Source organism: Pagrus pagrus (assembly GCF_965226575.1).
Source record: "Pagrus pagrus genome assembly, chromosome: 19".
NCBI lineage: Eukaryota > Metazoa > Chordata > Actinopteri > Spariformes > Sparidae > Pagrus > Pagrus pagrus.
Genome location: NC_140203.1, coordinates 4678042 through 4692112, shown reverse-complemented (window position 1 = coordinate 4692112; position 14071 = coordinate 4678042). Strand labels below are relative to the sequence as shown.

The 14071-nt window shown below is 42.8% G+C and overlaps 1 protein-coding gene across 1 annotated transcript; it reads right to left on the bottom strand.

The window, feature by feature from the left end:
* dipk1b (divergent protein kinase domain 1B) lies at positions 1-8860 on the bottom strand. The gene is made up of 5 exons (XM_084382431.1): positions 7724-8860; positions 6068-6202; positions 3560-3667; positions 3223-3399; positions 1-3039 (listed from the first exon to the last, which is right to left on the bottom strand). The coding sequence occupies exons 1-5, from the start codon at positions 7790-7792 to the stop codon at positions 2227-2229; spliced, it is 1302 nt and encodes a 433-aa protein (XP_084238557.1). The 5' UTR covers positions 7793-8860; the 3' UTR covers positions 1-2226.
* Positions 8861-14071: the final 5211 nt, after the last annotated feature.

Sequence of the window (14071 nt, the reverse complement as noted above, 5' to 3'; positions counted from 1 at the left end):
CGTAGCGCTCCGGGCTCGGGGCAAGAGACTGTAAACCATCTGCAGATACGTGTGCCTCGAAGACGTGGTGGAAAGGGAGAAAATGTTGAAATTAACGCTTCAAGACACGCCTACAAATACTAGTGAATGTGTCAAGTGATATTTTGTTGACCCAGGTGTTCAATAAAAGGTAAAACGTAAGTCTGAGTGTGTTCGATCTAACTGCTGTAAATACCAAAACTGCTCATTCCAATTTTTAAAAGAAATGTCATTAAAATACCCTGTTTGTGATACTCAGCTGTGCCTAAATTCATTCTTAGTCGTCAGGTCACATGTTACTTAAGTGCCGTAGCTGAGCTCTAGTGGTATATGATGAAATGCCCTTCAGCTGTGTTTGGACAAATCTTATATTATATCTTATTGTTTTATTGTTATTTATTGATTAAAATACATCTTGAGCATGTAGAAGAAACTTGTTAGTAGTTTGTAAACTGCAAAATAAGCTAACAACAAGCTAATGCATACTTTAAAGTTGAATTTATTAGCAGTTTTAGACCTTTTGCAGCTACTATATCATAATCTAAGTCTTATTATTATTATTATTATTATTATGTAATGTCATAATGTTAATAAGCATCTTATAAGGACTTATTAGGGCCTTATTTCCTGTTAATTAATGCTTATTACGAATATAATTAATACTCAACAAGAGGGTTACGACAAGTCAGACAAAAGCGTCTGTACCAGTCCTCCCACCCATCCGACAGAAAGCGCCTTCAAAACGGGCACAGGGACAAAAAACAGCCAAAGGGCGTGGCGGCGGATTTACCTGCCGTCTGAAAGACTGCTGTTACCATGACAAACCCAAAGCAGGGTGTGCAGTCGACAGCGAGTCAGATCTGGGGTTGAAAAGATTTCAGACAGCGCCTTCAAAACCTGACGTACAGGTCCATACAGACCCAAGGGAGGGTTTATTATAGATCGAGAACTAGAACCGATGAGAACCAGCGCAAGGCCTGTGACCAAGATGCCTTGCCCCACCTTACGTGGTGGTACAAACAGGACGAGGACAGAGAGCCACTTGCTTCGTGGCAGACGGGACACTGCCTACAGTAGACAAGGTGCTGAGGTCACACACTGCAAACTTCCACCTCTCTCTGCTAGTTAGCCATCATCACATCGCCTTGCCCCCTAATTTGACCAAACATCAGCGAGAATCAAGGAACGGCACCCTGAGTTGTCGGATGAGCACAGGCCCTGATCCAGATTTTGTCATGCTTGCCTCTTGGCACCTACCGGTCCAGGAAGGGGATCTCCTCTTGTGTGGTCCTTTCCGACTTTGCATGTTTTACCGCTGCTTGTGTGGGTTTCCTCCGGGTGCTCCGGTTCCCCCGCCATTAAATTGTGATTAGAGTATGTGTGTTGTGACCCGGTCTATCTAGGTACGTTTTACCTGAATAATGCCCCTTTTAAAGGTCCCAAGTTGTAGAAAGTCAGATTACCTTGTCACTCAGCCCAGCAACTCCATCTCCTCCAACCTTTGACACCAGCTACCCAGCGTAGATCAATAAAGCTTTAATCAAACTGCGCTGAAAATCAATTTTCGGACACAACTTGTTCAGGGATGAGAAGTTCATTCAAGTTTAATCATGTCTGATTGTCCTTTACAACTCCAGTATGTTCAGGGTTGATTTCAATAAATTATCAATATCAGATCGATACCAGGAGGGACAGTTCATCCATTATTTGTATCTATCCTTCAGCTTCACACGGAGATCCATTTACACCCAGCAAAAAACAACGCTCCACATATATTTACAGTTGTACAAAAACTATCACACCTCTTCACAATTTGACTCTGTCTCTACCAGCGACAAACAAAAGAATATCCTACGAAACTAATTTTAAAAACAGATTATTCACTCACAGATTATTTTACAAGTTAAGTCGTAGGCGTTGCCCTGAGAATAATGTCTAAACAGATTAATGTGCTTCTCAAAGTAACGCATCGGAAAAAACAAAAGCGTGATGGGGCCTGTATAAGTCTCACTGAATAAATCTGCGTTGTCAGCTGTTTCATATTGTATATTCATTATGTCACAGTATGCTGTTATTCACAGTCAATGTAGAGTGACACTGCATCAATAACCGCCACCCTCTGTAACATTTGGCAAAGCTTCATAAGCAAAAATTACTCATAATTCACTCATTACGTAGAGGTGCAGGTTGAATGATTTCAATCTGTTCTCAAGAGTACTGAGTGTTGGAGATTTTCTTCCACAGCAGTGTCTTCAGGTTGTTAAGGACTAGTGAGTGATGCACCTCCATCTGGCTCGCCAGACCGCTGAGTGTCACGCAGGTGCGGAGCTGCTTCTCCAGATCCCCCCGGAGGTCTGACGGCGCTCCGAAAAGCAGATAATCCTGCAACAGCACACACACCTTCGCCAGGTTTGGCTGTACGACCTCAGTATTACACTGCTTCACTAGTCGATCGCAGGTGGCCGTGCAGTCCCGGCCGTAAGTGCAGTCTGCGTTAGTCTCGCATCGCCTCCCCCTCAAAAATCCCCGCACGACTGCCTCAGACGCCACGCTGCGCAGGTTGGCCATCTTGCAGTCGTACTTTGCATTGTAGCCCACGTGGCGAGGGCTGGCGTCGCATATTAGGAAGCTCCCGTACGACCCGTGGAAGACCTCCTCCACAAACTCCAGCAGGCCGATGGTGATGCGAGCCCTGCGAGGCCAGGCTGGTGCGAGCCAGTGGTTCAGGCTGGAGCTCAAGGCCTCTGGGACCAGAGCCTGCAGGTAGTGAGGCACCTCCAGCCTGTAGAGGGAGCTGTGGCCCACGCGCTCGGTCACGTACAAGTCGCCGCAGAAGCCGAGCAGCTTGGGGGTGTGCTCCTTCTCCTGCAGCGCCACCATCAGGAGGAACTCGTTGATCTGGAGGAGAGCCCAGATAGACTTGGCCTCCGCTAGAGACACTTTGCCATCCTGGTTGACATCTGCTAGGGTGATGACCCGGTCCACCAAGGTGCTCAAAGAGGACTGCTCACCAAGGTTCGCCTGCAAGAAGGAGGGTGACACAGTTGGGTTATTATGTCATAAATGTGGAAGTGTTGAATTTAGGACTAACTTAGGTCGATTCTGACGATGTTTATTTCGTTTTTTTAAATGCAGTTAGATGGTCCTACTTTCTATGTTGCACATTGTTACATATAATATTTTATATAGCGGAGACAAAAGGACCTTGAGGAAACTGTGCAGCATCTCTTTAAATTCATCCATAGAGGTTCCACGTGTGGGTTTGTCAAATAAGGTCATCTCCTGTCGCAGCACAGAGTCCGGAGCCCCGTCGATCTTCACCGGATCCTCGATGCCGCACTTGATCACAACCGGTCTCTCTTTCCACAGTCCGCTGTACACCTGCAAGTAGAACAGAGAGATGAGGGAATATGTACGAACGCTTGTATGTGTGTGATACAAAGGTTATGTGATATTTTAAAGAGTTAAAGAACATTACAATCTTTCACTGTATTTACATTATAAAACGCATTAACATACATTCAACTTGTGGCTATTGTACCTGATGTGTGGAGGAGGTGGACATGCAGCGCTGCAGGGTCAGAGTCCTCTGATCACACAGCGCCTTGCAGGAGGAGCCTGATATTATGCCCCGTCTATAGTGATCGCACTGTAGAAAGAAAAACAGGAAATGCGCCGCATTAACCGCCGGGAGCAGATCCTCCGAGAGTTTACTCTCTTCGCAAATCCAATATTTATACATCGAGCACATCAATTTCTGTTTATTTACACCTCCGAGCTGTGTAAACATTCACCCGAACCCCTCGTTGTTCTCCGTCACATCGTAGTCCAGATCTGCCGCTCTGCTGGCACTGGTTTTCACGATCACCTGCCTGTCCAGCTGCTGCCCAGATCTAACAGACTCTCCATCAGCTCAACAGAGAAGATAAGACTTTCTGCATTCAGCGGACAATTTACACAATTTCTTTCAGCAGATGTAAAGCATTGTGTATGAATGTCCAGTGCAACAGTATCAATGTATCTAAAACTACGCCAGACTAACTCGGCCAGCGGAGGGATGTCATGGCACCTTGTCCTGACTGTAGGGTTGCCAGGAGATGCCCGCTCCTCATCTAACCTGAGCTAACTCTTATATTTATGATACAGACCAGTGGGTGGGATCGATCTTCTCTTTTCCAAAAACGTCCATGCATTCCCACGATGCCACTGTTCCTACTCATGTAGGTCTTTCATTGTGGTTTGCACTATATAAACCTTGCAGCAGTACGGAGTAGCATACTATCTCACATCAAATATGGATTCCTCTCTGCAACAGGAAGCCACAAAAAGAGCACAGAAGACGCACTATGCACAGCTGACGTCTGAGCAGGCACAGATTCTGTTAATCCTTCACACCAGATTACTCCCAGATTTCTAAAGTTTTCCAACCAAACTACAAAGCGGCAACTGGCAATCAAAAGCCCTTTTGTGCAGCCGACAGATAGCCTGCATCATCAGCACTAATTCTGGTTCGTGGCGTGACGTGTTTCCCTGAAATCACGTTGACGATCTAAAAAAGAAGCACGAAACACTCACGTTTGCACGCTCTGTTGTGCACATCTGATTATCTCGTATAATGAGGTTACATCATTGATCTTTCATTGTGCATCAATTTGTACTGAGCAGCTATCCCCTCAATAGTCATCGTGTTCCTCTGTGCCTCGTTAAATGCCAGCGCCTGTTCTGTTGTCGACAGCCCAAATCTCTGGAAACAGCTGCGCACAGCAGGACAGTGTTTGAGCTATCGGCTGTGTTTTCAGCCGGAGTCACAGGACGTGCATGAAGGAAGAGGCCAAAACCAAGGAGCCCCCGAACTGACCCTGCTTTTCTTCAAAAGACAGTCCTCCTATTCAGTGGTCTTCATTTCTCTTTGTTTTTGGGATCTACACAGTAATGAGGCGTCTGAGGAATTCACTGCAGTAGCTGGAGCACGATGGATCGAGTGTAAGACCCCAAACATGGTCACAAATATTATAAAATGTGCCAGAATGTGGACGTGTAAGAGTTTATTTTTCACCCAGTGAAATCATGAAACATTTGGCTTGAATCCTCTTATTCTTGATTCAAAACAAACCCGTTGTACTGATTTATATGTGTGTGCTACTGTAGCTTTTTCCGATCAGCAAAAACGACATTTCTTTTAAACCGTTTTCGAAAAATCTTTAAAGAAATGGTTCACCCAAAAAATAAAAATTCAGGCATCATCTGCTCACCCCCATTTGGATAGAAAGTCAGGTGAAGTTTCGTAGTCCGCAAAACATTTCTGGAGCTTCACGGCAAAACAGCGTTATCTTAAACTGCTGGAGTAGATGGGGATTTGTTTTAAAACAGCCAAAACAACAACATAAAATGGCTCCGTACAGCTCGTCCAGCGTAAACCAATTCTCCTGAAGCCCCAAATTGATTTGAAAAGACATTATCAACACCCTATTTTTAAGCTGAGATCTTCACTGTAGCTGCTAAGCTAAAAGCGTTAGCGCACACTCCGTCTGAAATGGGTAAATACATCTTTTCAAATCAATGTGGGCCTCCTAAGGCTTAAATTACGCTGCATGAGCTCTATGGGAGCCCTTTCATGTTTTTTGGGGGTATTTTGTAGTCTGTATCTACTTCAGTTGTTTAAGATAACGCTCTTTTTCATGTGAAGCTCGAAAAATATTTTGTGGACTACGATACTTCACCTGATTTCCCCTCAACATGAGGGTGAGCAGTTTTCCTACTTTTCCTTCTGTCTTTGGCCGAGACTAGCATTAACCAGCTGAGATGTTTTGCCCATGAATGTACTTCCTCTTCCATTTGGTCCCAAATAAGCTGAAATCTGATCGTGATATTAATTTAGTTCCCAACCCAGTAACATCATATTTAATCAATGAGGAGGCTCGGCTGCTGTCAGAGACGGTTGCACAGCGGAGCGTGAAGACAAAAATAACGCGGTGACCTTCCCGCGACCCTCGTCACGCTGATGAAGTTGTGACGCTGGCTGCTCAGAGTATTCAGAGACTGTACTTACGATGACCATATGGCAGACGTGCCCGCGGCAGAGTTCAGAGTAAGAGGCATACTGCATGTAGATGACCCAGCTGGCGATGAGGATGCCCAGCCAGGCCAGGAGGAGGTACTTCACCTTGATGGCTGGGAGGCGACCCTTTAAGAGGGAAAGAGAAGAGACAACAACGTGACAAAACGTCACAGAAACGGACCTAAAACCACCACGATCGAAAGAACAGCTGGTCACCTGAGATCAGAAACCAAGACGGCTCATATCCTTTTATGAAAACAAAAACCCTGCTTCAAACCCCTCCTCCCAAGTAAAAATACAGCACAATGTACTCCCAAAAAGTACGTAGAATAATCTGTGTGTCTGATATTTTATCACATGTAACATTAATAGATTGTTAGTACTGCAGCATCGATGCATAAGCAGCCCTGTACTGCTGCAGTTTGTCCCAGTGGAGCTAGTTTGGACCAGTTTTTACACCAGAGTCTGGTGGTTCCCAACATGGAGGTCAGGCCAACCCCATAGGTCACACAATACAGTCCGACTGTATTGGTAGAGCAGGACAACTTAGTATCATGGTAGTTATGCTGTGATAGAGTGACGAAACTGTTACAAAAACAATCATCGACATGAATTTTAATTTGTTTCCCTGACTCTCAGCGTGACTATGTGTCACCGCTGAGTGAAACACTACATATATGAGCCACACTGATGTCGCAGCGGATGAGCGGTTCAGTTTAGGCGACAAAAACCCAGAAAAGTCTGTGAAACAGTCACAAAATTGTAACTATAGGATTCTGTTTTGCTGAGGATGGGGAGACATTGCAATTTCAGTTATTTCTTCATAAAAACATGCTTGTTACACACTGGGAGTTGTGTAGCATGGGCACAAATTTTCCATTTTAAACTCGTGTTAAGTGTCACGAGAAACAATTGAGGATTAGTGCATATGTACACAAATCCTATAAATCAATTTCCTCATTATTTCACGAGAAAAACAAGAGAGAAAAAACACAAAATCAGTTCTGCTACACAGATCTGTATTCCTCTTTTGGAACTGGTGGTTCAAGTTTTCCCTTTTTTTGTGTAATTTTGAATAATTGTACCTGTTTGGGCCCTGATCGAGGCATTTAGAGGAGAAATGTCACTTCTTCAACCACAACAAGACACTTTCTGTGAGGAGACAATACTGAACACTCATTTAAACCTGCACAAGTGACTTTATTTCACAAGCTTACTATTTTAATTGGAAAATCAAAAGGTAACCACAGCTGGTAGTGAAGTGGATGCTAACCAACAATATCCCCCTGGGGAATTTTGGTTAAATAAATGTTAAGTATAGATGGAAATAAATGAAATCAAAGTAGCCTGCCTGGAAACTGAGTTGGCACATGAATACACGTTGTGTACTGAGGCCTGCAGAGAAATAAATAAATAACTGGACAGCTGGTCGCTTGACCTTACAACAATGACAGCTATCACATCTCTCCTCGCCATCATTTTTTAACATGCACAACATTTTATGATGCTGATGCCACCCGTGCAGATACATCACCCTGTAGGTCTGACATGCATTAATGTATACTGGACTCATCATCATCATCATCATCATCACAGCAACAAAGGACAGCAGACTGACACCCTGCTGTCCCCCCCACCGATGCGTACCTGCAGACCTTTGGACAGAGGGCAGAACAGCACCAAATGGACCAGTCTCCGCAAAGCCCTGGGCATCATGAGCGACTCTGTGAGGAGGCAGCGGAGCGAGAAAGCAGGGATCCCTGTGTGATCACATCCTTACAGCAAACCTGCGCCATGCGTCGCAAAAAATAACCAAAAGCAAGCGTCTAATTATCAGGCGCAGCAGCGTATGGCTTCATGTTCCCCCTCCAAGCATGAGGCTGACACAGCACTTGGATCAGAACAATGTGGTTTCCTAATCCAGTATTTCAACACCAATCAGTCGTTGAAGGGGAAAAGAAAAAAAGAAAGATGAAGAGCGCGTCCTTGAAATTGAGCAATTTCAGATTTCAGCTCCATATGGGCCAAAAACCTTCCGCCACAGCGCGCGATTCAAGCCCTCCTCCCCCTCCAGAGATCACCGGCGATCTCCGATGAATGTGAAGGCAGCTTTCTTCATCATCTCGTCAGGCGAAGATGGACATGACACAAAAAAGCAGCCAGCGGATCACCCGCCGATGAGCGCACAACCTCTGCCACCCAGCAGCGCCTCACCATCACTGCGCTCCGTTAAAGGGAAGGATGCGGGCTGTCAGCTGTGAGGTGTTTTTACACCGCCGACACAAACCAGTCCCTCTCTCTCTCTCTCTCTCTCTCCCCCCGTGAGGAAAAACACAAGTGAACGGCACCAACCACACCAGGCTGCGTGTTCAGTATGGAAGACCATTTCTGACAAAAAGAGAAAAAAAAAAATCACTAAAAATACAAATTAAAAATGAAAATTAATCTTCATAAATGATAATTATGACATAACATGACAGAATTATGAGATGAAAATACAATGTAAATATTTATTCAGTAATTTTGACCAACTTTTTAATTCATAATTATGACTTTATATCAGATAATTATTACATTTTTCTGATATTTTCAATTTTACATTTAAAAATGTTGGATTTTTATCTCATAATTTCAGGTTTTTTGGCATCTTCTTACAATTGTTCTCATTATTTAAACTTTTTATTTCATAATTTCGACTGATTATGTCATAATTATTACTTTTTATTTTATAATTTCGGTTTGTAATCTAATGACTAATGCATTTTTCTGATAATTTTAACTTTTTTATGTTTTTGTTATTTTTTATTTTATTTTTATCTCAGAATTATTACATGTTTCTGACCATTTCAATTGTAACTTCTAATAATTTTGGATTTTAATCCATAATTTCAACTTTTTTGATATCTTCTTATAATTTCAATTTCAATCTCATATTTTTTATCGTCATCTCGTAACTACTTGTTTCTTGTAATTTTGACTTTTTATCTCATATTTTTGGATTTATTTCTCATTATTTCAACTATTCCATAATTTTGACTGATTATGTCATAATTATGACTCTTTAGCTAATAATTTTGGATTTTTCTGATAATTTCGATTTTTTTATATAATAATTTCAGCTTTTTTTTTTATCTATTTCTATCTTTTTATCTATCTATAATTTTAAGTGTTTATCTAATAACTGTCCCTTTTTATCTCATAATTTTTTTAAATTCTTTTTTCATGATTTAGTTGAGTTTTTTCATCAACACTAAGTTTTTTTTTCTTGTTTTCTTTAACTGGTGGAAATGGGCTTCCACATTTAGCCCCTGTATATGTAAGAAAAAAAAATTTGAAAAATGAGCGATTTGTGACATTTTGAATATACAAGGAATCACAAAAATGCTGAAATTCAACTCAGAGGGCCCAAAGTCCAAAAATTCATAACAGATGTTTGTTTTCAAAAAGTATTTTTGTGTGTGTGCGTGTGTGTGTGTGTGTGTTTGTGTGTGAAATCAAAGAATCAAAGTCAATAGAATCAAAGTCAATAGAATCCAAGGAAAAAGGATCAAAGCACTAGATCAAAGCAGAAGGATCAAAGCCAAGTAGAACCTATAAAGTCTATAGCAGGTCTTCAACATCTGATTCTTCTTCCACAACCGTCACAGCCGTGAACACGAGGAAAAGAAAAGCAAAGAAAATCTTCAAGAGCAAGACATCGGATACGGACAATATCTGTTCATCAGAGACAACAGCATTTTTCGGACACCGATTATACCAGCCAAAGGAAATGGAGTTCTACAGCCAGCAGTACAACACTCATCAGAGTCTTCTTCAGGAGCTTGAAGCGACGAAAGTGCAGCTGAAAAAGCAGATACAACTGAAAGAAATGTACATCAACAGGGGAAAAGAAACAACCAGAGAGCTAGAGCGGCTGAGAAAGTACAGCGATGATGTAGCTCTCAGCCATGCAAAGATAGCTACTCAGGTGAGAGACACCAACAGGCAGAAGAAGAAGAAGCACCTTCATAAAGATTATGAAGAGCTCCAAGTTGCCCAATTAGTCAACGAGGAGAAGTTTCAAACTGACCTCCAGGTGGAGAAGGACAAGAACAAGCTTCTTCAAAAAGATCTGGATAAGATCAGCGTCTCCCACAATGAGATCAGACTCAGGTATGAAACTGATGTCATTAAAGTCAGACAGCAGGTTGACACCCTTCAGCACGATCTTGTGAAGGAAACGCAGCAGAAGACAACTGTTGAAAAACAGTATGCAGAGCTGCAAATGGCACATGAACTGGGCCAGGACACGTTTACAGCTGAGCTCCAGGTGGAGAAGCAGAAGAACAAGCTTCTCTACATAGAACTGGACAAGATCAGCACTTCACAACAAGAGATCTGCCAAAGGTTTAGAGCTGATGTCAACGTTGTCATACAGCAGGCTGAGACCCTTCAACGTGAGCTTCAGGCGGAAGTCCAGCAAAGAAAGTTCCTTCAACAAGAACAGGAGGAGCTGAAAAAGGCCCAGACATCCAGCCATGAGAAGGTCACTGCTGAGCTCCAGGTGGAGAAGGACAAGAACAAGCTTCTTCAAAAAGATCTGGATCAGATCAGCGTCTCCCACAATGAGCTCAGACTCAGGTATGAAACTGATGTCATTAAAGTCAGACAGCAGGTTGACACCCTTCAGCATGATCTTGTGAAGGAAACGCAGCAGAAGACAACTGTTGAAAAACAGTATGCTGAGCTGCAAATGGCACATGAACTGAGCCAGGACACGTTTACAGATGAGCTCCAGGTGGAGAAGGAGAAGAACAAGATTCTCTACATAGAACTAGACAAGATCAGCATTTCACAACAAGAGATCTGCCAAAAGTATAGAGCTGATGTCAACGCTGTCGGACAGACCCTTCAACATGAGCTTCAGAAGGAAGTTCAGCAAAGAAAGCTCCTTCAACAAGAACACGAGGAGCTGAAAAAGGCCCAAACATCCAGCCATGAGAAGGTCACTGCTGAGCTCCAGGTGGAGAAGGACAAGAACAAGCTTCTTCAAAAAGATCTGGATCAGATCAGCATCTCCCACAATGAGCTCAGACTCAGGTATGAAACTGATGTCATTAAAGTCAGACAGCAGGTTGACACCCTTCAGCATGATCTTGTGAAGGAAATTCAGGAGAAGACAACTGTTGAAAAACAGTATGCTGAGCTGCAAATGGCACATGAACTGAGCCAGGACACGTTTACAGCTGAGCTCCAGGTGGAGAAGGAGAAGAACAAGATTCTCTACATAGAACTAGACAAGATCAGCATTTCACAACAAGAGATCTGCCAAAAGTATAGAGCTGATGTCAACGCTGTCGGACAGACCCTTCAACATGAGCTTCAGAAGGAAGTTCAGCAAAGAAAGCTCCTTCAACAAGAACACGAGGAGCTGAAAAAGGCCCAAACATCCAGCCATGAGAATGTCACTGCTGAGCTCCAGGTGGAGAAGGACAAGAACAAGCTTCTTCAAAAAGATCTGGATCAGATCAGAGTCTCCCACAATGAGCTCAGACTCAGGTATGAAACTGATGTCATTAAAGTCAGACAGCAGGTTGACACCCTTCAGCATGATCTTGTGAAGGAAACGCAGCAGAAGACAACTGCTGAGCTCCAGGTGGAGAAGCAGAAGAACAACCTAGTCCAAGGCAAACTGGACAGGAACAGTGGTATCAGCCAAAGGTATCAAACTGAAGCCATCGCTGCGAGACAGCAGGCTGATGTTCTGCAGCAGGAGCTTGAGAAGGAAGTCAAGTCTCACGCAGACACAGTGTCGAAAGGCTTGCAGATGATTACCAACTTGAGGGCTGAGCAGGATCACCTCCGTCACAGGAAGACCGAGGAAAACAATAATCTCCAGCAAAACACCCTGGAGAAGGAAGGACTGAAAACTCAGCTTAACCTTGAGATGTCTGTCAACCTTGACCTCTCCACAGAGCTTAAGGCCTTGAAAGACACTGAAGTCTCAGAGGAGAAACCGTGTGAGCAGGAGTCCGTCGCTACTGCACCGGCCCCCGAACTTCTGGAGGTGACCCAAGTTCCCCAGGAGAAGCCGTGGGAGCGGGAATCCATTGCTACAACATCGGCCCCTGAACCTCTTGACGTGACTCCAGTCTCTGAGGAGGATCATCCAGGCAAACCAAAAAAGACTGTCTGGAAGAGAATCCGTCACTTTCTGGGATTGAGGAAACCAGCGAGCTGGAAGAAGTAAGATGGCTTCAACAACTCAAGCTGTCACTTTCGCCATCAAACATCAACACCAAAGACCTGTAGATACCACATATCATCTGTGGTTGGGCATTGGGGGGGGGCAGTGTATCACCGTTATCTCCCACAGCAGCACACATACGACAAAAGAGCAGCTGAAAAGGCAGAAAACCCTGAGAGGTGACCAGGCAGAAGAAGAAGATAGACCTTCATAAAGCCGACATCTCGCCAATCAGAAATGCTCTTCAAGCTATATGTGTGCGATCTGTGTGGAGTTAACATGTCCTCCCCATGCCCCTATGGGTTTACTCCGGGTGCTCCGGTTTCTCCCACAATTTTTTGTTTAAATTTGGATTTAAATAAAAATTGGAAAAAAACACGTAAATCACTGCTCAAATAGCTTTGTGGAGGTGGGAGTGGTCGAGGTGGGGAGGGCTCAGGGCTGGCGCTGCTCTCCTGAGCCCTCCCCACCTCTGGCTCTCCCGCAGCCGCACCTCGACCACTCCCATCTCCACAAAGCTTAATTTTGTAAATATATAAAATGTAGGACTTTTGGACTTCTTGAGGTGGGAACACATTTTTCCCCTCAAGTGGTTGCCCCTGTGGGTTTCCTCCGGGTGCTCCGGTTTCCTCCCACAATTTTCAAAACAATTGTTTAAATTTGGATTTGAATAAAAAATGGAAAAAAAAATTAAATACCTGCTCAAATAGCTTAATTTTGAATAAAAAGAAGAAACAATTTAAAATGTAGGACATTGTCTTTCTTGAGGTGGAAACACATTTTGCCCCTCAAATGGTATTTCATTTTTTGCACACTGTCAACATAGTCTGTCAAATGTCCTGATCAAGAGGGACATAACATTCATTCAGTGATGAAAAATAAATTGACAAAAAACCTCTTAGAGCTTATGCTTGCTCTTTGAAGCTCTACTGTATAGCGCTAGGCAGCGCTGTATATGAAACACACTTATCAATATCAGCATGCTAACACACTCAGAAGGAGAAGGCTAATATGTCAATGCAAAGTTAAGTTTATCATGTTCAATGGCGTACTTTAATAATAATGATAATAACAATGATGATAACAATAAACTTTATTTATATAGCACCTTTTAAAAAGAGAGTTTTCAAGACAATATCACAGAATAAACACTCTACAGTCGAGCCAAACACAAGGGAGCCGAGTCTAAAGTGTGTTAAAACAAGAAGGTAGAAGAAAGAATGTAAAAACACAAAAAGACAATATGATAAAGTCCAAGTAAAAGAAATAAAAGCATCCTGTTCTGTCATGCCAAGCTTACCATCGCACTTGTATTTGGGAAAAGGGAAAAGTCATCCAGGATTTCAGTTGTGGGCCGATAATGGGTTAAGGAAAATGCACAATATGTTACAGAGAAGATGAAATATTAATGTCCTTCTCAGAAATATCAACCAAACACTCCCAAGAACCATTTTTAAAAAATAAAACATCTTTAAATTAGGAATTTTACATCTGTGTCTCATTAGGTATACCTGGTATTTCCTCATTAGAGGAAGAAATCGTAGGACATCGTTATGATAAAAGTTTAATTTCATCTTTGGATGATTCGCTTGTATGTATATTTTCTTGTGATGTGTATTTCCCCAGTGAGAGATCAAAAAGGCTTATCTTATCTGATCTTATCTTATCTTCAAGTTGGTGAATAAATGTTTCAAAAAGACATTAAACACAATTAATATAAATGCCTTGTTTTCATCATCATCTGATACAGGCCTATTAATAAGTCAGTA